The sequence below is a fragment of the Cupressus sempervirens genome, chromosome 9 (genome assembly GCF_028749045.1).
Source record: "Cupressus sempervirens isolate cs-2001-9-10 chromosome 9, ASM2874904v1, whole genome shotgun sequence".
Classification (NCBI taxonomy): domain Eukaryota; kingdom Viridiplantae; phylum Streptophyta; class Pinopsida; order Cupressales; family Cupressaceae; genus Cupressus; species Cupressus sempervirens.
Genome location: NC_143126.1, coordinates 362,097,976 through 362,124,263, shown reverse-complemented (window position 1 = coordinate 362,124,263; position 26,288 = coordinate 362,097,976). Strand labels below are relative to the sequence as shown.

Sequence of the window (26,288 nt, the reverse complement as noted above, 5' to 3'; positions counted from 1 at the left end):
ATAATGGTGAGATGTTTCAGATCGAAGCATGATTAATCATTTGAAGCATTATAGATATATATGCAGATGTGTGTATGCATATGTATATATATACACACACATGATTCTCTGATCATTTATCAGAAGCATTAATTTTCGATTGATGCTATAAATTCAACACTCCCTCTTAGCAAAGGAGGACATGATTATAACATGGTGATTTGGTTTCTCATTAGTCTCATCATTAAGATGCTCATCAACACAGTTAGAAATTATTTGATAACTGGCTCACTCTAGGACACTAATATAGTCTATCAAATAATTTACCTTGAACACAAAGCTCATAAGTATCATGATCACCTGCTCATTCCAGGACTGATGTAGTATATCATGATAATGGCTCAAGGATTTGAAACATCAATTCAAAATAGTATCATGGTATCCGACTCGACCTAGGACTAATAATGAAGTCAACTATGATACTTTTGTTATCATATATATTCCAATACATTCTAGGACAACACTTAAGGAAGTCTATGATAATTGGTCAATCTATTGTTGAGGTCGTCACCTAACAATAGAGACCTAACAACTCATGAAAGATCGTCACCTTTCATAGACAAATAACATGTGTACACTAGTAACTATTAACACACACACACACACACACATATATTACAAAAGAAACTAAGATTGTCCTAGGAGTTACAATTACAATTTTTTCATACCAAGTTTTCCTCTACAATTTTATACTTTTAGCTTTGCAAAATGTTTGGTAAATATGTCGGCAAACTGCTCTTCAGTGCTGATATATTCCAACTTGATGACACCCTTATCTATCATATCTCTGATGTAGTGGACAGGTATCTCTATATGCTTGGATCTATTATGGAAGACTGGATTCACTAAGAATTTGATACAGCTTTGATTATCACAATGTATAATTGTAGGTCTTAGAGGTTTCCCAAATAGCCCAACCAATAACTTCCTTAACCATACTACTTCTCGAGCTCCCATCGATGCAGCTATATACTCTGCTTCAGTGGAACTTAGAGCGACGGAAGATTGCTTCTTACTAAACCAAGATATCATTGCAGAACCAAGACTAAAACATCTTGTAGTGCTCTTTGGATCAGTAGAACATCATGCCCAATCAGAATCTGAAAATCCATGAAGTTGTAACTCAACTTTGTCATATTTTAGACTAAGTTCAATAGTACCTCACAAGTATCTCGAAATGTGTTTTGCTGCCATCAGATGAAACTTCTTAGGTTCACACATAAACTAACTTAGAGCATTTCTAGCATAACAAATATCAGGACGTGTGTTCACCAAGTAAATCAAGGATCCAATTATCTATCTATAATATTTAGCATCAATGGCCTCAAACTCATGTGCTTCAGTTTTGAGTTTATGAAGATTTGTCTCTGTAGATGTGGATAACAATTTGCAGTCCATCAGACCAAATCTGTTCAATATGTCAATAGTATACTTCCCTTGGTTTAGCAAAATATATTCTTCCTTTTGTCTTACTTCTAATCCTAAGAAGTAATGTAGAAGACCTATGTCCTCGATTATAATCGGTGATGGCAATTACAATACACAATACAATATACATATTGATCGACTACTATTCAATACTGATTATGATCTCAGTATGAACTGCAATCTTAGTCATGAATTGTCGAGTGATCACTGTTAGCGATCTATGATTAACATAGTTCATTCTACAACCATAAACTTGGTCGTTGGCATCATAACAAATATAATGATAAGATGTTTCAGATCGAAGCATGATTAATCATTTGAAGCATTATAGATATATATGCAGATGTGTGTATGTATATGTATATACACACACACAAATGATTCTCTAATCAATTATCAGAAGCATTAATGTCCGACTGATGCTATAAATTCAATACTCCCTCTTAGCAAAGGAGGACATGATTATAACATGGTGATTTGGTTTCTCATTAGTCTCATCATTAAGATGCTCATCAACACAGTTAGAAATTATTTGATAATTGGCTCACTCCAGGACACTAATATAGTCTTTCAAATAATTTACCTTGAACACAAAGCTCATAAGTATCATGATGACCTACTCATTCCAGGACTGATGTAGTATATCATGATAATTGCTCAAGGATTTGAAACATCAATTCAAAATAGTATCATGGTATCCAGCTCAACCCAAGACAAATAATGAAGTCAACTATGATACTTTTGTTATCATATATATTCTTGTACATTCTAGGACAACACTTAAGGAAGTCTATGATAATTAGTCAATCTATTGTTGAGGTCGTCACCTAACAATAGAGACCTAACAACTCATGAAAGATCGTCACCTTTCATAAACAAATAACATGTGTACACTAGTAACTCTTGACACACAAATATATATATATATATATTACAAAAGAAACTAAGATTGTCATAGGAGTTACAATTACAATTTTGTCATACCAAGTTTTCCTCTACAATATTATTATACTTTTAATTTTGCAAGAGGTTTGGTAAATATGTCAGCAAACTGCTCTTCAATGCTGATATATTCCAACTTGATGACACCCTTATCTATCATATCTCTAATGTAGTGGATTGGTATCTCTATATGCTTGGATCTATTATGGAAGACTAGATTCACTAAGAGTTTGATACAGCTTTGATTATCACAATGTATAACTGTAGGTTTTAGAGGTTTCCCAAATAGCCCAACCAATAACTTCCTTAACCATACTACTTCTCGAGCTCCCATTGATGCAACTATATACTCTGCTTCAGTGGAACTTAGAGCGACGGAAGATTGCTTCTTACTAAACCAAGATATCACTGTAGAACCAAGACTAAAACATCATCCTGTAGTGCTCTTTCGACTAGTAGAGCATCATGCCCAATCAGAATCTGAAAATCCATAAAGTTGTAACTCAACTTTGTCATATTTTAGACCAAGTTCAATAGTACCTCACAAGTATCTCGAAATGTGCTTTGCTCCCATCAGATGAATCTTCTTAGGTTCACACATAAACTGACTTAGAGCATTTCTAGCATAACAAATATCAGGACATGTGTTCACCAAGTACATCAAGGATTCAATTATCTATCCGTAATATGTAGCATCAATGGCCTCAAATTCGTTTGCTTCAGTTTTGAGTTTATGAAGATTTGTCTACATAGATGTGGATAACAGTTTGCAATCCATCAAACCAAATCTGTTCAATATGTCAATAGTATACTTCCCTTGGTTTAGCAGAATATATTCTTCCTTTTGTCTTACTTCCAATCCTAAGAAGTAATGTAGAAGACCTAAGTCCATCTCAAATTCAGATATAAGGTCTTGCTTACATTTAACAATAAGATGGTCTTCGCATGTTATCAAAAGATCGTCAACATAGAGAACTAGTATTAGCATATCACTCTCTAATTTCTTGAAGTATACGTTAGGATCTGCTTCATTTCTTTAGTACCCTAATTTGACAAGGTAGCTATCTATTCTCTCATACCATGCCCTAGGGCTTGTTTAAGACCATATAGAGCTCTCTTCAGTTTGCACACATGTGATTCCTTATCATGGATAACAAACCCTTTTGGTTGTTCCAGGTATACTTTTTCATTAATGACTCCGTTCTGGAATGTTGTTTTTACATCCATCTGATGTACCTTTCAACCCTTGGATGCAACTATTGCAATTATGGTTATGATAGATGTATAACGGGCAACAAGAGAAAATGTTTCATCATAATCAATTCCTTCCTTCTGTGAAAATCCTCTCGCGACAAATCTGGCTTTGTATTTTTCAATGCTACCATCAGGTGCATGTTTGATTTTGAAAAACCATCTTGAAGAGACAACTGATTTGTCTTTGGGTCTTGTTACAATATCTCAAACATTATTTTTCAATATAGATTGATATTCTTTAATCATGGCATTCTTCCAGGCTTTGGATTTTAGGGCTTCTTCAACATCAAAAAGTTCAGAATTAGTGGACTCATTTGTGTGAGTAACATAACACGAATGATTTCTTGTCTTCTTGGTTTCTCTAAGGATTTCATCGGGGGCCAAATTGTTTTCTTCTAACATTTTTCTTGCCCATAAAATCATTTTCTTATTGAGTTAGTTATCCTTAGGGTTAAGTATTGTGGGTCCATTATCTTCTATACAACTCTCCCTATCAATCATAGAATTTTCATTATCCTCAAGAATGGAATCATCATTAGGTTCTTCTATATCTTTAGAAGTTTTGTATGCAATATCTTCGTCAAACTTGACATCTATACTGATTGCAATTGTCCTTGACCCTGGCACACATACTTTGTAGGCTTTGGAAGAATCACTATAGCCAACAAATATTCCTGGGGGCTCTAGTTTAGTTCTTTTCTCATTAGAAATATGAATATATACAAGACAACCAAAGATTCATAAGTGACTTAGATCAGGTTTGTTCCCTGGGAAGACTTCTTCAGGTGTTATGTTTTCTAGAATTGCATGAGGGCATCTGTTTTGAATACATACTACAATATTATATGCTTCGGCCCAAATTGTTGTATGCATATTTTGATCACACATCATGGCCTTAGCTGCTTCGATAATAGTTCTATTCTTCCTTTCTACTACTCCATTTTGTTGAGGATTATATGGTACAGTATACTCCCTCGTAATCCCAATTGATATGCAGTATCCTTTAAAGTTTTCGGAGATGTATTCTCCTCCATTATCAAATCTTAGAATATTGATCTTCTTTCCAGTTTGATTTTCAACTAGAGCTTTGAATTCTTTGAATATGGATAAAACCTCATTTGACTCTTTTGTTTTAAGGAAATATATCCAGGTTTTCCTAGAATAATCATCCATGGAGATGATGCAGTATGAGTATCCTCCTAAAGAAAGTATTGACATGGGTCCACATAGGGTTCTTTCCTAATGCATATCCTTTACATATCCCCTCATGTTTAGGTTTAAGGTTAGGTAAGCCTTTTACAATTTTCTCTGTAGAAGGTAGAGCTCAGAAATTTAGATGCCCTAGTCTTCTATGTCAAATCTCATTTGTTCTCCCAATTTCATGGTTTAGGGCTAGATTTAAGGAATAACAAGGTTTGTATAGACTCCCTTCTCTAAATCCAATAGAAATTGAATTTTTTATATTTGAAGTTTTAGGCCAACATAAGACTTTATTTTCTTGAAAGGAAACTTGGTACCCTTGATCTACTAAACCAGATATAGAGATAAGATTTCTCTTGATTCCACGAACAAATAGGACATTTCTTAGGTGTAGGGCAACTCCAATATTCAGTTGTACTGAGCAGGTCCCAATTCCTTTCATAGGATAAGTGGAGTTGTCTCCTATTGTTACTCCTTCGGTTGAATATCCTTCAAGTGTTTCAAACTGGTCTCTAGATCTGGATATATGCCTAGAGGCTCTACTGTCCACTATCCAGGTGTTTCTATTAGTGTTAACTCACTTGATAAGGAAAGGAAGAATAGTGAGTTTTCCACTTCCTTGACTTCGGCCATGTTGATAGGATTTTTCTTCCTTTCAAGACAATACATGTGAGTATGTCCAAATTTGTGGCATTTGTAACATTAAACTTTTGATAGGTCTCTTTCCTTATAGTTTGTATTTTTCTTTCCTCTCTTCCTTTTGAATTTACCCTTCTTATTATTTGATTTTGCATGTAAGGCTTGAATCTCATCCATCTTATTAGGTATGATACCTCCTGAGATTAATCGAGACTCCTCTTGGGTGCAATTATTCTTGAGTTGGTCAAATTTAGGTAGAGAAGGTTGACTAATGCGTTGGATAAGGATTCCCATGATATTGGTAGTCCTCCAAGGGCTGTTAGAGATAATTCCAGATCATTTGCAATGGTGGAGAGTTGGTCTCTTAATTCAGAGATTTTTGAGAAATAGGTTGAGGTTGTATCTACTTTATCCATTTTTATGTTTATGAGTTGATGTTTTAAGGTAAGTAACCTGCTTGCATTATTTATCTCATATATATTTTGAATAGTTTTAAACACTTCATAAGCAGTTGTTAGCTTTGATATGGATGGAAGAAAGTGGTCTTTAACAGTCTATAATTATTGTCTTAGCCTTGTTATTACGTCTTTTCCACGTTGTCTTCTCTGATTCATTATTAGGCATCTTCTTGTCTTCTTCTATGAATGAATACAATTCATGTTCTTAAAGAATTCATATGATTTGAGTTTTCTATGGAACAAAGTTTGAGGCACCTTCAAGTCTGTCCTCAACTCTTACATTAAGTCTGATATTTGATTTAAGATTTTTCTTATCCTTGTTTTCTTTTCTACCAACTAGGCTCTGATACTATGTTAAGCAATTGGATCTGTGGTAGAGTTTAGACTCATTTCTTTATCAGAGTTTCACTACTGAGTTCTAATAAATTCCTCACAGTAAACATTATCAAATATGTGATTATTCTTTTTATGTATCTAAATGTTATTCCGAAGATTGTATCCTTTAATTTCTAATGCCAATGCTTTATTACTTGTTGCAGATGTAAAGGAGAAGATCGCAGGTAATAGCATGTGTTTTCCTTGATTTTTTCAAGCGATCAATTTGCCAATACATATATAAGTGGGAGGGGTCATGTCCCTACGTGGGACTGCCCTTAACAACCATTGACAACACTTAACAAATCCCAATTATAATCGGTGATGGCAATTATAGTATACATTATTACATAGTGATTGACCACTATTCAATACTGATTATGATCTCAGTATGATCTGCGATCTCAGTCATGAATTGCTGGGTGATCACAGTCAGCGATCTGTGATTAACATAATTCATTCTACAGCCATAAACTTGGTCGCTGGCATCATAACGGATATGATGATGAGATGTTTCAGATCAAACAATGATTAATCATTGTGAAGCATTATAGATAGATATGCAGATGTGTGTGTGTGTATATATATATATATATACACACACACACATGACTCTCTGATCAGTTATCGGATGCATTAATGTCCGACTGATGCTATAAATAAAACAGACATCACGTACAAAGCAGGATTAGGTGCCATTTTAATCTAGTTTTCCTTTGTTTTGCAGGTCGGATGCAAATTATGGGCATAAGTGCTTGGAGGGTATAAAGCTTCGAACTTTATGACAAATTCTTCCAAGTTCCAAGGTGCCAAATTCAAGTATCAGCCAGCCCATTCAAATCTGGGCCCTCATTGGATTTAGGTGATGAGGTTGAAGGCTTGATTAAGGGCTCAGCTTGGCTAGAATCTAGGACTGCTGTTAAATCTTAGGCCGGGCATTACACATATAGGGGCTGCATGCTTGCATTTTGCAACCAACTTCAAGGCCTCACTTCCATGTCAAAGCATGAGGCTCATCCTTCAAGATTCTAGCTGCATTTCCAAGCCTTAAGATGAGACACAAATTTCATAGGTAGAAAAAGGAGGCTCAGCCCTAAGATGAGACAAAATTTACATGGGTAGCAAATCATGTCTCAGCTCAAGATGGGGCAATGTTTATATGGGTATTAAAAAAAGTTCCAGCTCCAAGATGAGACACAATTTACATGGGTAGAAAGAGAAGGCTCAGCTCCCAAAAAAAATATACTTAGCCAGATTTTAGCTTTTCCTAGCCCAACTTCTATTTTGTTCCCATCTCCTAGACTTAGTGAGATTTAGCCAAATCATTCCCACTTCAACACTTAGGTAGTTTTTTCAGGCTAAACACGACTTCTCACATCTCAACTTAATGCCAAATCTATGCGAATTTTCAGACTTTCACCCAAACACAATCTCTTGCACCCAGATTGTTGCCAAATCTACCTTACCACCCGAGCCTACTAGCAAAAAGAGGGGGTTCCCATTTGACATGGGGCAATGAAGTGAAAACCTCACAACAGTAACACATCCCCTGACACTGATACCTAGTACAAGAACATGAACCAACCCTAAAACCCAACATATGCAAGGAAAACACATTCAAAAATTCCCTAACACCAATACCTAAGACGAGAGCACATATCATGCCAACAATATAATCCTTTCATTCCTTGTACGCTAGACCATAAACTTTCCAAGACCAAGGATGGGGGTATGAAACATCATAAAACCAAATCCTCACCAAAATAAGAAATAATGATCAAAACAAGGACCTAGAGAATGACAAGAAAAAGAACATGGGGAACATATTAGATATTTTTTAACACTAGAGAAGGTAAAATTGGGGAAAATACATATTACATATTTTTAATGGGGAAAATACATTCTAGATCCAACATAAAATGATTCCTCAATATTGAACAAAGGCTTAACACCATGATACTATCACTCACCACACAATTCATGAGTTCAAAGTAGTTGAAATCTTTTGGTTGCATTTTTATGAGTACATTAAGACTTCACATTAAAAGATCAACCCTCAAGCTTATGGTCCTTACAGTATATTACATGCAATAAAGATAGGACCTTCATTCTTGATCAACCACCATACTCGGGTCTTCATCTGATATTGATCATGAAAATAATTAAGCCATACTTTCCACCTTTAATGAAGCCAGCAGTAATTTTACATCCATCATACTCGGATCCTAAACATCTACATCTGGCACTAAGGACCAAATCACATAGATTAACACAACACTTGCCATAGCACACAATAGTTATACACAATGATTGTAATGTCTCCAATTTAGCAGGTTCCTGGAGCCAAGGTTTGTCAACTCATCATTGCAACCCTTGTGAGTTGACGATTGGTTTTGAGGGTCTTTGTTGCAGATTTGCTGTTTTTAGACCTACAAACTTTAGTAAGTCTCTTTCGGCCAGTTCCTATTTTTGGCAGGGAAGTGTTGGCAGTGGTGATTGTCAATTTGCAGTCTTGAGCTCAAGATAAGATTACTTTGGAGAGTCATATTTATTGCATTTATAATGAGACTTTATAACTATTAAATGCACTTATAATTAGTAATAAGCTTTATATTATAAAGTAATTGCACCTTATATTATTAAGTGATGTCTTAAGTGAAAGGTGTAATGGAGAAGATAGGTTGCACAAAGACATTATAAATATAGCTCTCATGTTGAGGAAAATGGATCCTTGATTATTATATTAAATTTCTTGAGCACCTAGCTGAGGGTTTTTCCTAAGCTCTGAGAATTTGTGGAATTCTTCTAGGATTGCATTGGCAAATTGTGCTGAGGTATACAATTTGCATCTCTCCTACTGTATTTATTGTGTCTAAGGAGATCGATTATTGGAGGTTATTGTTTCCATTTGTGAGGAGGTCATTTGAAGGAAATTACATCAACTACATTGCTGCAAATTGGGGTTTGATTCTGGACATTCGAGACTACCATTTTGCAACTGGAGGCAGTGTATGGGCTTAGCTACGTCTGCAAACTTTCACAAGGTCCAGACGTCAACATTAAAGGCTGGGCGGATTATTTATAAGACCTGCGATTATATTTCTGGGAATTGCAGGTGTGAGAAGGCAGCAATTTAATTCATTGGGACTGCAGCTTGGTATTAAAAATTCAGCAATAGCATTTGAGGTGATCAGCGTTTGCATATTGGGCTGGAAAAATGATTTGTGACCTGTGTTTGAGAAAGGAAGGGTCTGCAATTACACTCACAGATGGATTTTCAGTCAATTGCATTCCATTAATTGGGGTAGTAGACATATATGTTTGGGCAGATCATCCCTACATTGTCATTCTGCAATGATCAAATCAGTTTCCCTTTAATCATTTGAATTGTACTGAGTTTGCCATCCAATAATTATTTTCATTGACATTTCGAATTGCTCACCAATAAAATTTCAGAGTTACATGTTATTATTTTCTTGGCAATTATATTGCATTTTATATATAAATATATATATATTCTCAAAACACAAAAAGAAAAACAAAAAAGCATGTATTTCTGAAAAAATACAAAAATATCAGAAAACAACAAAAGCACCAAAACAAGCAATTTTACCTCCTAAAATGTTAGTAGTGAGAAGACAGGGTCTTTACAGTGGTATCAGCACGGTTTCCTGTCAGCCTGCAGGAATTGGGCTCAATTATCAGTAGTTCAGTGCATTTAATCAGACTTTGCATTCAGCATTTGATTTAGAGTTTGGTTCAAAATCATGGACAATGATAGGTGTGTTGGGTATGCATTATACCCGGAGAGGTTGTACCTCTCCTCTGAGGGAAGGATAGCCTAAGATTCAGATTGGTTATGTTGGTAGTCCAAGCAGTTCAGCCAGAGCAGGATTTAGAGGTACTGATACAGAGGTTGACAGAGAGGCCATGTGGACATTCAGGAATTTGGCAGTCGGACAGCAGGAGATGACAAGTGTACTGCAATAGCTTTCTAACACACTGCAGCAGTTAGCACTCCCACGGGGACAAAGTAGGGAGAGAGCTCGTGATGGTTCGGTTGGTTCCCAAAGATCAAAAGCTGAGGATGGGTCCAGGGCCATTGACAGACATAGAGCTGAGGACCGAGTCAAGATTAATGATAGGGTGGATAGGACGGGTTATATTGAAGCCTACAATCGGCCCCAGAGACCCACTTTTTTGAGATCGGAGTTGGATGCAGTCAGTACCATAGCTGAGGATGCCCTTTTTGTTGATGATGTTGTTGCTCACTTCGCCAAGTGGGATGCTCTACCACAGGCCCTGAATTTGAACTTTGATAGGTACTTGACTCAGAAGCGCAAGCATTCCAGAGGTAGGCCCGCTCTTGATAGACAAAGACCTAAGCAAGCAAAGCTATAGCTGGTGGCTAGTAAGATGACCTTGGCTCATTCGATGGGAGTGGTAGGGTGACTACCAAAGCTTGGGTACACAAGCTCGACACCTACCCTGTTTTGTGTCCTATAACTGAAGAGGACGTCATCAAATTTGCAATTCTACACCTTGATGGAGTTGCACGTGGCTGGTGGTATCATGGGTTGTTATCCCTCCATCATGATCATATCACATCATATCAAGAGTTTGTTGATAGGCTGATAGAGCGCTTTGACAGGAAGGATCCTAAGGTCTATTTCAGAGAGTTGGCTCAGTTACGTCAAAAAGCTAGCTAGGAGTCATTTATCAGTGAGTTACAGAGGCTTTCTGTGATGGTATATGACATATCATAGAGGAGAAGAGTCGTGCTCTTTATTGAGGGTCTAGCTGAACCACTTAGAGGTTGGGTTAAGTCATCGGACCCAGCTTCATTACAGGATGCTATGAAGAAGGCATGAAACTTAGGACTCATATACACCTAGAGGCAAGTTTGCCTCGAAGCCTACTAGTTCAGCTTATGATAGGACAATTCCTAGGAGAGAGGAGAAATTTGAGACTAAGCGACCTATGGTAGCCCCACTAGATTAGGATACCATTCATGATTTGAGGAGGAAGAAGTTATGTTTTTACTGCAAAGGTCCCTATGATGTTAATCATGACTATCCTATGAAGCCTAAGGGAAAAACTAGGATGATGGAGTGGTTTTACAATGATGAGGACAATTACGATCCCACAGGGCAACTAGCTGGTTACAAGCAGGATATGCATAGGGTTGCTAATGATTAGGATGAGGTGGGTGATTCCAACCTCAAGTTGCTTACCTTTCTAGTATGAGAAAAGAGTGAGCTTTCAGGATGCATGGGCTTGTAGGGGGATAGCATGTGATTGCTTTGTTTGACACGAGCTATATGCACCCTAAAATGGTCGCCTAGACTATAGGCCCCATTCTTCAATTTATCAATTTCTTGATTCAATGCATTGCAATATTTTATTGAATCAATTCAAATCATTTTTCTTGATCAAATTGCAATTAATTTAATTATTTCAATATTTCCTAAGGTTTGATCATCTTATTCTAAGTCTTATTTAATTAAAAGAAAACTTCTCTTTAAATTAAATAAAATAGCTCCTATTTAATTAAAAGAACTTGCTCCCTTTTAATTAAATAAAATCCTCACTTAACTATCTCTTTGTGATGAAAAAATGAAATAAATTGAATAAAAATAAATAAATCATTTTTCTCTACACTTGAATGCACATATTTCTAAATGGGATTCCTTAATTTCCTCCTTCCACTTTATTGTCAAACACTCATCTTTTCTCATTGGTGGAATTTTGTCTCACACGGATTAAACTTTATTATCCCCCATTGGTTGTGAGAAACCTCCCACCTCCACAATTAACTATATAAGGAGCCCCTCCTTCTCATTTTCATATAGAGAAAGATGTTAATTGCGATAGTATTGTTATGTTGCAAGTTTGGAGAGCGATTCTGGAGAAAGATTTTGAGCATTAGGGTTTGAGCCGTAGGGATTGGAGCTTCATTGCAACTTCTTTTTTCTTGTCTTCTTCTCTCATGCATCCATGGCTTCCATCATCATGTTTCATCCTTGCAATTTCATATTATCTTAGAGTCATATTTGTTTCATAGATTAATCTTGAATTGTTATTTCCTTTCACAAATTAGATTTCCTTTCTTGCATTACTTTGCATTGTTATCATTTAGATTAGATTACATCTTCATTTGCATGCAGATTTGATGATCATGGAGACTATCACTCTTGCTTTTCCTCTTTGAATCTCTCATTTTATGGTGTACCTGCATGGGCACAAACTAGGTCAAACTGAGAGCCTTCATTTCAAACCCTTGCACTACATGAATAGAGAGCTATGAGTCACCATTTGAGACCTCATTCTTGAGAAATCTTGGATATAATGACTCATAGAAGTGTGTCAACATTTTAGATGCATGGGCTTATAGCAGGACAGCATTTGATTGCTTTGTTTGACACAAGAGCCACTCATAATTTTATTGATGCTCGTTTGGTTACTAGGAAGGGTATGCAGACAAAGGATTTTGAGCATTTACGAGTGGTGGCTGATGGTTACACTTTGAAGTGTAACAAGATGATTTCAGATCTTCCAATGAAGCTCAATATATATGTCTTTAAGACAGATTTTTATGTGGTTGACATGGGTGGTACTAATATAGTCCTTGGCATGGCATGGCTACATACCTTAAGGACATCTATTTGAGCACCAAAAAGATGGAGATGAAGCTCATCAAGTATGGGCAGCCACAAGTCCTTAAGGCTATCAAGAGTGAAAGCTTAAGAAGATATCTCTTAGACGAATGCAACATCTGGTACGTTGTGAGGATGTTATTGATTGGGCATTTGAGTGCAAAATGATGCCTACCTTGAAGAGTGTTGGTGAGTCAGATTATCACCCAAGTATTCAACAATTGATAACTAAACACTCAAAGGTGTTTAGTGATTTAACTACTAGTAGACCCCCAGACAAAGCAAATGAACATATCATACAGCTGGAGGAGGGCACTAAGCCCATCATGATCACACCCTATCGGCATCCAAAAAGGCTTAAGGATGAGATCAAGAAGGCCAAATAGGAGTTGCTTGACATAAGGCACATTAGGCCTAATAAATCCCCATTTGTTTCTTCAATTGTATTGGTGAAGAAGAAGGATAGTACTCTACGGATGTGCATAGACTACCAGAAGCTGAACAAAAAGACTATTAAGAACCTATATCCAATTCCATGGATCGATGAGCTTATTATTGAGTGGGGCAAGTATTTCTCAAAGATTGATCTGAGATTGGAAGATCACCAGATTCAAGTGAGAAAGCAGGATATAGAGAAGATTGCATTCAAGTGTCACTATGGACATTTTGAGTTTTTGGTCATGCCTACTGGCTTGACGAATGCTCCTACTACTTTCTAGTCTATGATTAACAACGTATTTCATAGTCAGCTACGGAGATTTGCATTGGTATTCTTTGACAACATCTTGATTTATAGCAAGACTTGGGATGACTGCGTTGCTCATTTGGATACAGTTTTGGATATACTAGATAGGGTTTCCTTGTATGCCAAGGAGTCCAAGTGTGCTCTTGGCATGATGGAGTTACTCTACTTCAGACATATCATCAATGTTGAAGGTGTTCACGTGGATCATGATAAGATTTGTGCCATGTTGGAGTTGTGCCATGTTGGAGTGGCCTGCACCTAAGAACCTAACACAACTAAGAGCTCAATCACAAGGTTCGAATTCGAATTTGAGTTCGCCGATCATAATATTTGGATAAAATTTGGCAAGGGTAAAACTTGGGAAAAAAATTGACATTAAATTGGCTGTATATAAATTTAACTATTTGTAAACATAAGTAATATATCCACAAAATTGTTAAAATCGTTTGACATTGCTAAATAATTAAACTAAATAACTTAATATTATTTTAAAATAAAATAATCTTATTATAAATAAGAATATTATATTAACTACCATAAAATTTGGATGAAGTTCGGAAAGGGTAAAAATTTGCTGACATTCAAACTTTATGGATAAAATTAGGTGAATGATGTGACTTAAGTCAAGAGGGTTCATTGGTCTTTGTGCTTTCTACCATAGATTTGTGGCAAGTTTCTCCCAATGTACAGCTCCCTTTACAGATTTGACTCACACGTGTGCTTTCCAATGGACTGCTCAAGCGCAGGAGTGCTTTGAAAAGTTCAAGACTATTATGACTTCATGCCATGTGTTAGCTTTAACAGATTTCTCAAGGTGCTTTGATTTGCTTTGTGATGCTTCTAGAGAAGGTATTGGGGCAGTTATATCCTAGAATTGACATCCAATAGCTTTTGAAAGCAGGAAATTACGGGGACCTAAGAGATCGTTCAATGTCTATGGTAAGCAGAAGTCGGTCATCATGCATGCCTTGGCCAAATTCAGGCAATATTTAGTGGGTAGCAAATTTTGCATTAAGACTGATCATAATAGCCTGAGACATTTTCTTAGATAGAGGGACCTGAACGAGAGGCAGCAAAAGTGGATCAGTAAGCTACAATCATATGATTTTGGCATCTCCTACATTAAAGGGACACAAAATGTCGTTGCGGACGCCCTTTCGAGGAGGCCTCACTTACGTGTAGTTACTGAGATTGCTTATGACTGAATAATTAGAAATGGGGGAACGAGTTGTTGATTAGGAATTATATCGTTTACTGAACCATTCAACTTATGATCTCAGAATGGCGGTATTCTAGACGTAATTAAGAGTTCCAATTTGTTTTACTTTTAAGAAAATAAAGCAAATATGACCCAATACCAGCCCTTGTCAATTTTCACAAATCACCTTAAACAAAATTGTAAAACTGTTGGTTATCCGACTTTGGCATAGTTGTAGCAATTTGTGCCATAAAAGTATGGTTATGATCATGCACACGTAAAAGTAGTAATTTCATGTAAGATGAAGGGGGAAAAGTTCCAGAATACAAGATGAAGAGATGAAATTTACATCTAAAGTGGACTGAATGAGCCGTTTCCTCTGTTGTGCATCGGATACATGGCAGGGGACGCCGAGAACATCGGTAATGCCATGATCTGCGAGCTGTCGAACGGCGTCGTCGACATTGGTGGACTTGCGAGAAGAGACAACAACAGAGGCGCCCTCCGTCCCCAGACGAAGTGCAATGGCAAAGCCTATCCCCTGCGTCGACGCCGTCACAACCGCCACCTTCCCCGAGAATCTCTTCATATTGCTGCTCCTGCTCCTGCTCCTGGATACAATTATTATTAGCCCCTCCTAATCTCGGTCAACTCATTTTACTCGGAGAAATTTTAACCGAGCATAGCGACCAAAACAAAAATCACTTACCAAAAAACAATTATGTGGGACAAAAGTTAAATCTAAAATGTCTTATGTTTTTAATGCGTACTCGGATCGATCAAAGACGGTTATGGAATTTTCAATCTAATATAATATTTTAATTAAAATATAGTCTTGGATAGATAAAAGACAATTATGAGATTTTCAATCTAATATAATATTTTAATTAAAATATAGTAAGAAATATCAAATTTCAGTTATAAAAACAATTTATAATAACAAGGATGCAATTATAGAAGAAAATATTATGAATTTTATGCAATAGTAAAATGTATAAAGTTTCTAAAATAATTTGTTCTATTTTGTGTATAAATAATTAAAAACCCTACAAAACAACAAGGAAGGTAACCAAAATTATTGATGAGGCCTGCATGAATAGCTTCTTCGCGGAGGATGAGAAGCCGATTCGTTACAGAGGAGGGTTTAAAAGAGACAAGATACCCGGCCCCTAGGATGATGTGTGCCTGGTCCTTATGAGGTATCTGACGCTGGAGGGCAGGTTCGGTATATGTTATTTCTATCACTTCCCTTTGTTGAATCATTTTAGGAATAGGGATTTCATTTCTATCCCTTTTTATCTTTTGCATTCTCTTGAGGACATGATTGCAGATGTTCGTGAAAAAAGGAGTAAAGGTTTAAATTTCGCCATAATTCATCAAGGCTTAATCTTCCACCTTTATTAGTTTCACCTCACCTTGTGCCCCCCTAGAGTGGTGGTAGTGGAAAACCCTAGCCATGGCCAGAACTCCCCCCGAGCTCCAGTATGAGCACGAAAATTCACACCCCCAAGCCATCCCCTAGTAAGGAAAATAAGAAAAAGAAAAAACTTGATATAGCCATGGAACAAAAGGGAAACAAGAAGATGAAAATTGAAAAATCGGTTGAGGTTGTTGGAGAGGATTCAAAGGAGGAGACTGGGGGTAAGGCTAGGAGGAGATCTGGTAGGCTTGCTCAATCTCAAGCTAGGAGCAAACAGAAGTCCATTAGATATTCGATTGAGGAGGTTGAGGAAGATAATTCTAAAAATAATAGTGATAGAAGGGAGGAGGAAGATAATTCCAATTCCAAGAAGGATGATGGTAATGAGGATGTGGAGAAAAGTTTTAACTCGGGGGACAATTCAGTGGATAATGCTCAGACCCGACGTCTGCTAGAAATGCTATGAAAACGGAGATCACCCATGTGTCTGCCAGCTTTTCTCTCAAATCCATTACCTTTTGTGAGGAGAGCAGCAAGATGGATAATTCCCCCATAACCATTTCATCCCCTACCAAGGATAATTCTAAGGTTTCCTCTAACCCACGAGTTTTGCAGGATGATTTACAAGTGCAGAAAATTAAGGAGGATGCATCAAAGGTTGAAGCAGGGTCTAAGGAAGGGACCGAGGTGCTAAAGGAGCGGTATATGAATTTGGAAAGAAGGGTTAAAGCTTTGGAGGAGGGGTTCTTTACCTTCTCCAAATTCAGCCTTAAAGTTACTCATGTTGTTGCCACCACCCTTCAATTGTTAGCATAGGAAAAGGAGGACGCGAGTATGGATATGGAGGACCATAGGTTGCTCTTCAAGTTCCTTATTGATGACTAGGCCCGGATCTTACTGCATGCAAAGGGGAAAGGAAAAAATGAAAACTAAGTTTTTTAAGTTTTTTCAGTTTACTAGGATCTTTGGATCCAAGACTTTTAATGTTTTACTGGTAGTTTGGTTTTGCTGGTTTATAGCTGTAATTATGACTTGGGTTGGCCTGGTTACCATTTTTTATTATGTGGAACTTTCATAGTTAGCTTGTTTCCTTTATTTGGTTTTAGCTTAGTTGTTGGTCTCTGGTTGTTTCTGCAGACATTTGAAACTTTAATGTTGTTTAGTCAATCTTTTGTCTGCTAGTGGTTTCGGCTGGTAATGTGGCCCGTGGCTATACAGCCACGAAAATGCACTCTCTTTACATTGTTTTTTCTAACTTTTCAAAAAAAAAAATTCTAAGTCCTCTCCTTCATAAGGAAGTGCATTTTCGTGGCTGTATAGACGTTGCTGGTAATGTGTTGGTTACCAGCTTTTTGCTTGTATATGGGCCAACCCCCTTGCTTTGTTCGCTTTTAATTTCAAAAACAAGTCAATTTGTTAATCAATATATTTTTATGAATTATTTCAAATATAATATAGATGAAAACTTTATAGTTGCAAAAAGTAATTGAATAATAAATTGTTTTGATTGGACAAACAAATAAAGGAAAAAGTTGCACTCCCTAGTGTAGCACAAAACAACCACTCAAATTGTGAATAAATATATTGTGTTGAATTATTTTAAATACACTAAATATGAGAACTTTATAGCTCAAAAAGTAATTGAATAATAAAGTGTTCTAATTAGACAAACAAATTAAAAAGTAAAAGTGCATTGAATGCTATAGTTTCCTGTAGGAACTAATAATAATAATAACTAGTATTTGTATCAAGAGAAGTGTTATAGTTATGTTGATTATAATTTAAATAGATAGTCTTGAAATTTTGAAAAAGATGTGTATAGTTAGATTTATAAGTAATCAATATTTTAAAATGGTATACTAATCATAAGTAATAATTATGTTCAAGGTTTGATATAATTTTAAGTGGTCATTTTTAAGACTTAGTACACTATTGGATGGTAAGTCATAGCATGAATCATTTTACCAATCTTAAATATTATGATCATTGACATCTTGAAGGTGATTTCTTACTTGTGTAAAGTATTTTAGTGCTAGTGGTCTTATGTGCATTACATATTTGATCTAGCTTTACTATGCATCTAATTATGGCTTTGCCTTTCAATTTTGGATCTCACATCCCAATTTGGGAGTATACTAAAGTTAGCATGGTGCCTCACGTACCCTCCTCCCATGACTAAGGTGCATTAGGCAACCTTATCCTACCAACCAAGGCCTAAATTTAAATCACTTAACAATCACAATATTTTAGCAAGAATTTTAAACTCACATCACCATCCTTCGAGTTTAACACCCTAAAACACTTCAAAGAGGTATATAAGCAAGTTATCCTCCCTCATTTTGACATCCACATGGAAGCATCTCAACACATAGGAATTAGTTCAAGCTCGCTATAATTACACATCACAAGTCTTAGAGCAATATATCCAGCATTCAAGACATCATAAACAAGGAGTAATTTGCAAATTTGTGCATTTTTATGGCTTCCATAATCTTCTTATTTTAAAGTCAACATCGAGCCAACTTTAAGCATTTTCCTAAGAATTTTGACATTAAGAAGGTGTATGTATTAGGAATACCAAAGCAACACTCACAATCAAGGGGGATGAAGTAGTTGTGCAAGTAAACTTGATACATGAAACCATTCACTCCCAAAACATCTTAAATTTAGAATAAGCATGAAGACAACAAAAGAAACGTCACTATAACACATACCACTAGATTTTTTTGTGGAAACCCTACTAGGGGAAAAACCACAATGAGGATCAAACCCACTAGATAATGTATTAGCACATAAACCATGTTAAAGGTACAATAAGAATGCACATGCATTTGGGTTCATGTTGCCTAGAGCTCATTGCTCAAAGATATAAAAGAGGGCAACAACCCCAAGAGTACAACAAGGGTAACAACCCTGGAATGGACAACTATCCAGTATATGATGAAATAATTGATAACATCTTTGATATGCCAATACAACTCCAATGAAATACACCAACTATATGTTTCCATATATTCCACCCATATCTTTGCTCTCAATCATAGATATAAAATGTTTGCACACATTTGTAATGCATATTCTCATTGCAACATTCATCGCTTCCAAATACAAAATGATTTCATCCTTTTATGCAATGTATCTCATAAAATTGAGTCGTCCAAGATTAAGGCCATAACCATAACATGGTATAATAACCAATGCTATCTAAGATATGTCAATTAGGACATAGCTAGGACCCAAACATAAAATCTGCAACATGTCATGACTCGTAGATCACACTCACAATCCACTACAACATGCTAACTAACCAAGTTGGCTATGAAAACATCAAGACACATCATAAACTCTTTTGAATTTGATCACATAAGATTATGTGATCCAACAACAATAATTGGACACCATTAAGAAATAATAACAAGCATCATGAAATACCATGAAAACAACATCTTTGCCTTTGAATCCATAAACAACTTTGCATTGTTCATCATGAACATCACTAGGTAATCTCTGACATAAAAGAAAAATAGCTTGCACATCTAAAAATCACCAAATTCTCTAGTTGAGGATACATATCCAAGTCTTGAGCATACCACCTAGATAGAAGACATAAAATATTGCATAACTAATTTGCACCAATCCAAATATTACAATATTGGCTTTACCAAAATAACTAAAAAAGACTAGTAATCAAAAGTTGGTTAACTTTATGTAACTCACTCAAATCACAACATCAACACCTGCAATCCAAAAATGATCATCCACAAATATCCATGAATCCATCTACAACTATGCACCATCAAATTGATAATATAGAATCATATCAATCAAATTTCTCCATAGAATAAACTATTAACATTGACAAGAAAAGAAATATGTTGACATCAATGACGAGACATTAATGTCAAAACATATAATGCAAGCTTCTTGCAATAATCTCAATAACATCCCACAGTCTCCCCCTTTTCCATTGATGGCAATATATGATGTGAAAAAACAAACTATGGACAAAGATCAAGCTCATCAATAATGTAGGATATATCTTTCATAATTTATCTAACAAATTATATCTCTCTCCTTATATCAACATCATATTTTTTACAGGGTTTTTTGAAGGAAACTTTGGTAACCCAGGGTTTATGATGAAGAATATTGTCAATCTAAAGTAGTAGATGCAAGACATCTCGAGAGATTTTGACCAGCTCAGCAAGATGGCTAGCGGGGAGAGAACAATGGGTTAGCACATTGACAGACTTTTTGAGGTTATAGGCAATGCTGAAGAGGAAAAGAATTTGATGAAACATGTTCCACCACTTGAAGCCAAGAACAAAAATATGGATTAGCTAGGAAAAGACCTTCAAAAAAGAGTGGATGGTCTGGACACTAGAGTGGGTAACTTGGAGAAAATAGTTAAGAAATTGGTCGATTAGAACCACACTATCTTGAAGACAGTGGCTGATGACTTGAACACCTTGTTGAACAAGCTTGATCAAGGTAAAGGCCAAGGCTCTAAGGATGTGAAAGAGGACCAGGGTCCTAGCAAGCGAGCAAGGGCTAATTCCAAGAAGAATGAGGGTGTGGAAGCAAACAATTTGGATGATATGAAAGCCTCTACAAAAAACATGAACATCCTAGTAGACTAAGCAATGGATCTTCTAAAGACTTTGTAGCTATCTTGGGGCTATCTTTTTGCTTTCCTTTTGCTGCCTTTTTATGCATAGTTGTACTCTAGCCTCTTATTTTTAGTTTGTCCAGTATGCTCTTTTTTGGGTTCTGGGGCTTTTTGTTTTCTAAGCTTCTTTGCTCTTGTTTCTATGATACTTTGTACAAGGTTTCAAGTCATTTAAAACCTATTTTTACGTAATCAAAACATCATATTTTTCACACATATATATCTCTCCCCATAGAAAAGGCACATGTATGCAATAATTCAAAGACGAGAAATCAACTAAAAAAAATACTAAAAACTATACTCTCATGACCATACTCACTAAGGGGCAACTCCCAAAAGCGTCAATCTAGATGCATTATAGTTATATTAGGATCACTAGACACGTGTTTCATGCACCATCTAGCTCTAAATAGGAGGGGTCATCACTCCAAACATACCTATAAGATATTCAGATGCGACTATAAGCAAAAGCTTCATGAAAATGTCTCCAATCATCTGTTTAGGAGCCATATACTCTAGTCTAACTTCATTCTCAATTATCGTATCTTTCAAGAATTAATAATAGATAGATATAATTTGTCTTTGAAACTAACCTCTTTCCCAAAAATAATACACCACCACTATTACTTTTTATGTAATCCATATTTCCTACCCAATCATAATCAATAGATGCATTAAAAGTAAACTCATATTTACAATACCATAATCCATAGTTAACCATACCCTTCAAGTATCTCAATATTCTCTTAATGACATCACCATGTTATTCCTTATTTTGGTTTCGAATCTAGCAACTATCTAAACAACATTGTGTGTGTGTGTGTGTGTGTGTGATATTACAATCCGCCAATCATTAATCTATATCTAGTCTACTTAGCATTAGGTGAGTCATCCTCCTTTATCAATCGCAACTAGCTACCCTATGAGTTTCAATAGGCTTTGAATCATCCATACCAAATTTCTTTAGCATCTCCTTCACATACTTAAATAGATTGTGGTATGAAAATTCTAGTTTTCTATGGAAGGATTTGTAAAACAAGGAAAACTTCCATCTCACCTGTCATAGACATCTCAAATTCTTTGTGCATCTCATTTGAAATTATTTATCCATCTTGTTATTTCAACTAAAAATTGTATCATCCACAAATACGTTAACAATCAAGATATTGCCAATGTCAATCTTGAAGTATAAATTACTAGTTGTAGTTCCTTTACTAAAACCAAGCTTTAATAGATACTTATCTAAGCTTGCATATTTGGCTCTTAGGGATTCTTTCAATCCATAAAAGGATTTCTTCAATCAACAAACTATATCGTTTTGATTAGTCAAAGAAAAGCAAGCAAGTTGTTCAACATAAACTTCCTCTTCTAAATCACCATTCAAGAATGTTGACTTGACATCCATTCGGTATGCTTAGAAATCTTTAAATGTATCATATGCAATAAACATTTTAACTGCTTCAATTCTAGTAACTAGGGAAAATGTCTCTTCAAATTGTATACCTTCCATTTGTGAACATCCTTTGCAAACCAACCTAGTTATTTATTTGTTCTATAGTTCCTATTACATTCTCATCTTTAGGTTTGGGAACTAAAATCCATGTCTTATTCTTTTCAATTTGATCCAATTCTTCCTTCAGATCTCTATTCCAACTTTCATCTTGTTTAGGGGTGAAAAGGAAGTGATGGATTTGTTGATGTAAACTAGACAATAAGAGTTCATTAGTTAAACATATTAACCCTAAGTCATTTAATAAAAGAGAAAGATGGGCTTCCAAACATAATTCCTGATACAACCTAAGATTAGGAAAACCCAAGTGAGATGAAAAAATGCAAATACTAAACCCAAATTATATCAAGGAAGTATGCAATCAAGTCCTCTTTTATATAATTCTTATTTGCATTACATTTGTAATGTGAAGGTAAATAAATTAGATTGAATTGATTAGATCAATTGAGATTTCAAGGAGCATAATTGTAACTAAGCACATGAAAGATCAAATCTGAAACATCAAGGTAAGAGATATGGAATAATGCATACCTTAAGAGATGAAAATAGATAGATGGAGAATAATATTGATTTTGCACCACCTACATGTCCTAAATAGAATAAGCTTCGTGTAGTCCACAAAAAACTTTAAAATTTGAACTAGATCGATCTCTAATTCTGATTAAGTAGAGATTGACTTCCTTGACATATATTACTATCAATGGACTTTATGGGTATAGGTCAACCTCGTTAACATGTACCTTGATCTTGAAATTCTACATAAATACAAAAGAAATCTTCAAAAAGGGTATCTAGATATGTCTACAAAACCCGCTTTTGAAACCTACATATAAGGGGAAATGATCTTTTTTATTGGGGGAGGACTTGCCTTGGTCAAGACCAAAGTGATGAATTAGCCTTAAAATGAAAGAAAATGTGAATCACATGAGGAAGAAAGATAAGATGTAAATAATTTTCCTTACTTAATGAATCCCTTGTCAATAAGGATTTTGTAATGCTTGAATGTTGTTGATGTTGAAACTTTAATGAAGGATTTAGTAAATCTCCAAAAATACAATGGATTTAATCAATACCAAATCATTGAGACATGGATTTAGATGTTCATAAAGGAAGAACAAGAAGAAAAACACCAAGATGGGGTAGATCTCCTCCCTTTATGGTCAATAATGAATGTTAGATCTTAAAGAGGAAATGCTCACATTGAATCCTTGTATCTTTGGATGCAACTTAAGAAATGCTTGATAACTTGATGCATGCCTTGAGTGGTCTCATTGTGTGTGTATGACATCCATGTATGGTGAAAAAAATTCTCAAATAACTTTAAATAGTTATTTTTGGGCACGAGAATAAAGAGAACCAACTGGAGTACCAAATGAAACAAATTAAGATTGCAAGGAAATTCCAATCCTAGGACCAAAAATGGTACAGGTATGCATCTACCTCATTGACCTATACCAATATAGTTTGATCAAGCCAACCTATACTAAGGTTATCTAAAGGAGAGATAATCTTAGGGTCTTGAAAACTGTATAAAAATAATTAAGAAAATGATGAAAGAGAAGGAGAACTAGCCATTTGATCACAAATGTATCCATGGACCATAAAAAATCCAAAGGGAGGGAGCTAAAAGGTCTTAAATGATGGTACATTTAGCCCCACTTTAGTGGGAGTATTAGCCTAACTCATGCTTGTGAGAAAGTAGATAAAAAATTAAGATATAATCTTATCATGACTAAGGAAAAAAACAAGTTTCCAAGCCCCCTATTGACTTGAGTATTTTCCAATCCCAAAATTATAATAAGTGACATGTCACTTGTGAGGCCTCACCCTATCCGTCATACTATAGATGACATATTTCCATTATGATGCTTCTAGTTTGATGTTTTGATATACTTTTGAGACTATAGGGTTATGCTATTTTAATATTTGCATTTTGATGATCCACACTTGTGTCTACACATTAAAACCTAAATGATATAATTAATGATTTCATTCATGTACTAACCTTTTTCAATTGCTTTGATAGAAGTTGAATTGCAGAAATGCTTGTAATGTAATGTTTAAGTGGGGATATGTTACTTGCTTTTTGATATTCAGGATTTGGATATTTTGACATTATTCAAGACTTAGTAGGACAATAGCTTATTTTATCTATTGATTTTAACATTTACAATAGTGTTATGCATCTATGATATGTACTATGAACCTAATATTGTGAATGGAATGATCGAACACATGTGAATGCAACTTAATGACATGATAGAATTAGATTATGATATGATGATTACGATGATTTAATGTGATATGCAGATAAATGTTAATTTGATTGTGATAGTTAATGATTTAATGTAATATGCAAATAAATGTTAATTTGATAACGATGATTTATGATTTAATGTGTTATGCATATAAATGTTGATTTGATTATGATATTTTGTGATATGTAGATTTTAATATTTTAACATTTTGAATGATTTATTTGAAATGATTAGGAAAGGAAAATGAATTGAATTATGTTAATAAGATTATGTAACATTTGAAATTGTATGCATTTATGATATATATCTATATGACCTCCTTGGACTACTGATGCTCAAGTTTAATGTGCAGGAAGTGGAACCATGGAAATTTTGGGGGAAACAAGATCCAAACCTATGTGAATATAGTTTAACCAAGGCAAATCTTTGGAAGATTCAAAAGCTTTGTTGTGATGTATTTTATTTTGTAAATGTAAGTTTTCTTGTATGTGAAATTTTTAATCATAAGGATGCATTAGGAACATGCCGTGGTGACATGGAATGTGTTTTTATGTGTCACTTGACACTTGTGGATTTTGTGTGTAATGACATGTCATTTAGGGTTTTGGTCATGGTGGCATTTTACCCTAAAACCTTATTAATGAGTAAGTAAACCCACTTGACAAGGGGTAAGATGGGTCACAATCAAAGGAAATTCGAATTTAGACTTGACTAGGGTTTTGAAGGGTCATTAGGTGGTCCCAAAGTGTCTTTTATGTGAAAATGAGCTACCCATGTGATAGTATAACATGTTAGGGGCCTAATTTTGACCATGATAGTGACTAGACACCCTTTACCCATGTATTCTTCCATCAATTCAAAATTTAAGTTGTCACATGTGTTCTCTTCCATGTTCCCACTAAGTCAAATATAGCAAATTTAGAGGGAGACAAGTTTGTAAGAGGGAGTGGCTTAGTGTCTTTGCTAAAATAGATAGTGGGAAGGTTTTATTAGAGTCTTGGACAAATTAGTGGGGTGTGCGCCCACTCTCTAAGTTTAGAGATAGTTAAGGTTTTGGAGGATGACTAAGTGAGCTCTACAACAACTATCATTGCCTTTAGCTTGGACCAAGGTTGGTGTTTCAAAACCATGACCATTTACTTTCTTTTAGCATTTCATAATGAGTATGGAGTAGTTTTTGTGGGAACATTGTGAATCCTTGTATGGTAAATTTTGGTATTGCGTTGTGATGGTGTGAATATGTATTGTGTTTCCTAAAAAAATTTAATTTTCTTTCTTGAATCTCCTTGTTTTGATTTGAATTTCAAGTATTGTTATGGGTGTGAGGGCTTTACTCACCCTTTTGGGAAGGGAAGAGAAGTCCAGGGTGAAGAGTTTAGTTGGGCTTGAAATATAGTTGAGAACCTTGGAGTACGGGCTCCATTGTATGCCATATTCATTCATATCTTGCTTTGGGGGTGATAAGGGAAAGATGGTGTAGAAAGGAATTTAATGGAG

At 35.4% G+C, this 26,288-nt stretch overlaps 1 protein-coding gene across 2 annotated transcripts in view; it reads right to left on the bottom strand.

The window, feature by feature from the left end:
• Positions 1–15,563, bottom strand: part of IBR1 (indole-3-butyric acid response 1) — a 147,063-nt gene extending 131,500 nt beyond the window's left edge. For both annotated transcript variants that reach the window (XM_089800112.1, XM_089800113.1), the window contains exon 1: positions 15,284–15,563. In XM_089800112.1, the coding sequence (XP_089656238.1) occupies positions 15,284–15,523 (240 nt within the window). In that variant the 5' untranslated portion in view covers positions 15,524–15,563. The remainder of the gene's footprint in view (positions 1–15,283) is intronic.
• Positions 15,564–26,288: the final 10,725 nt, after the last annotated feature.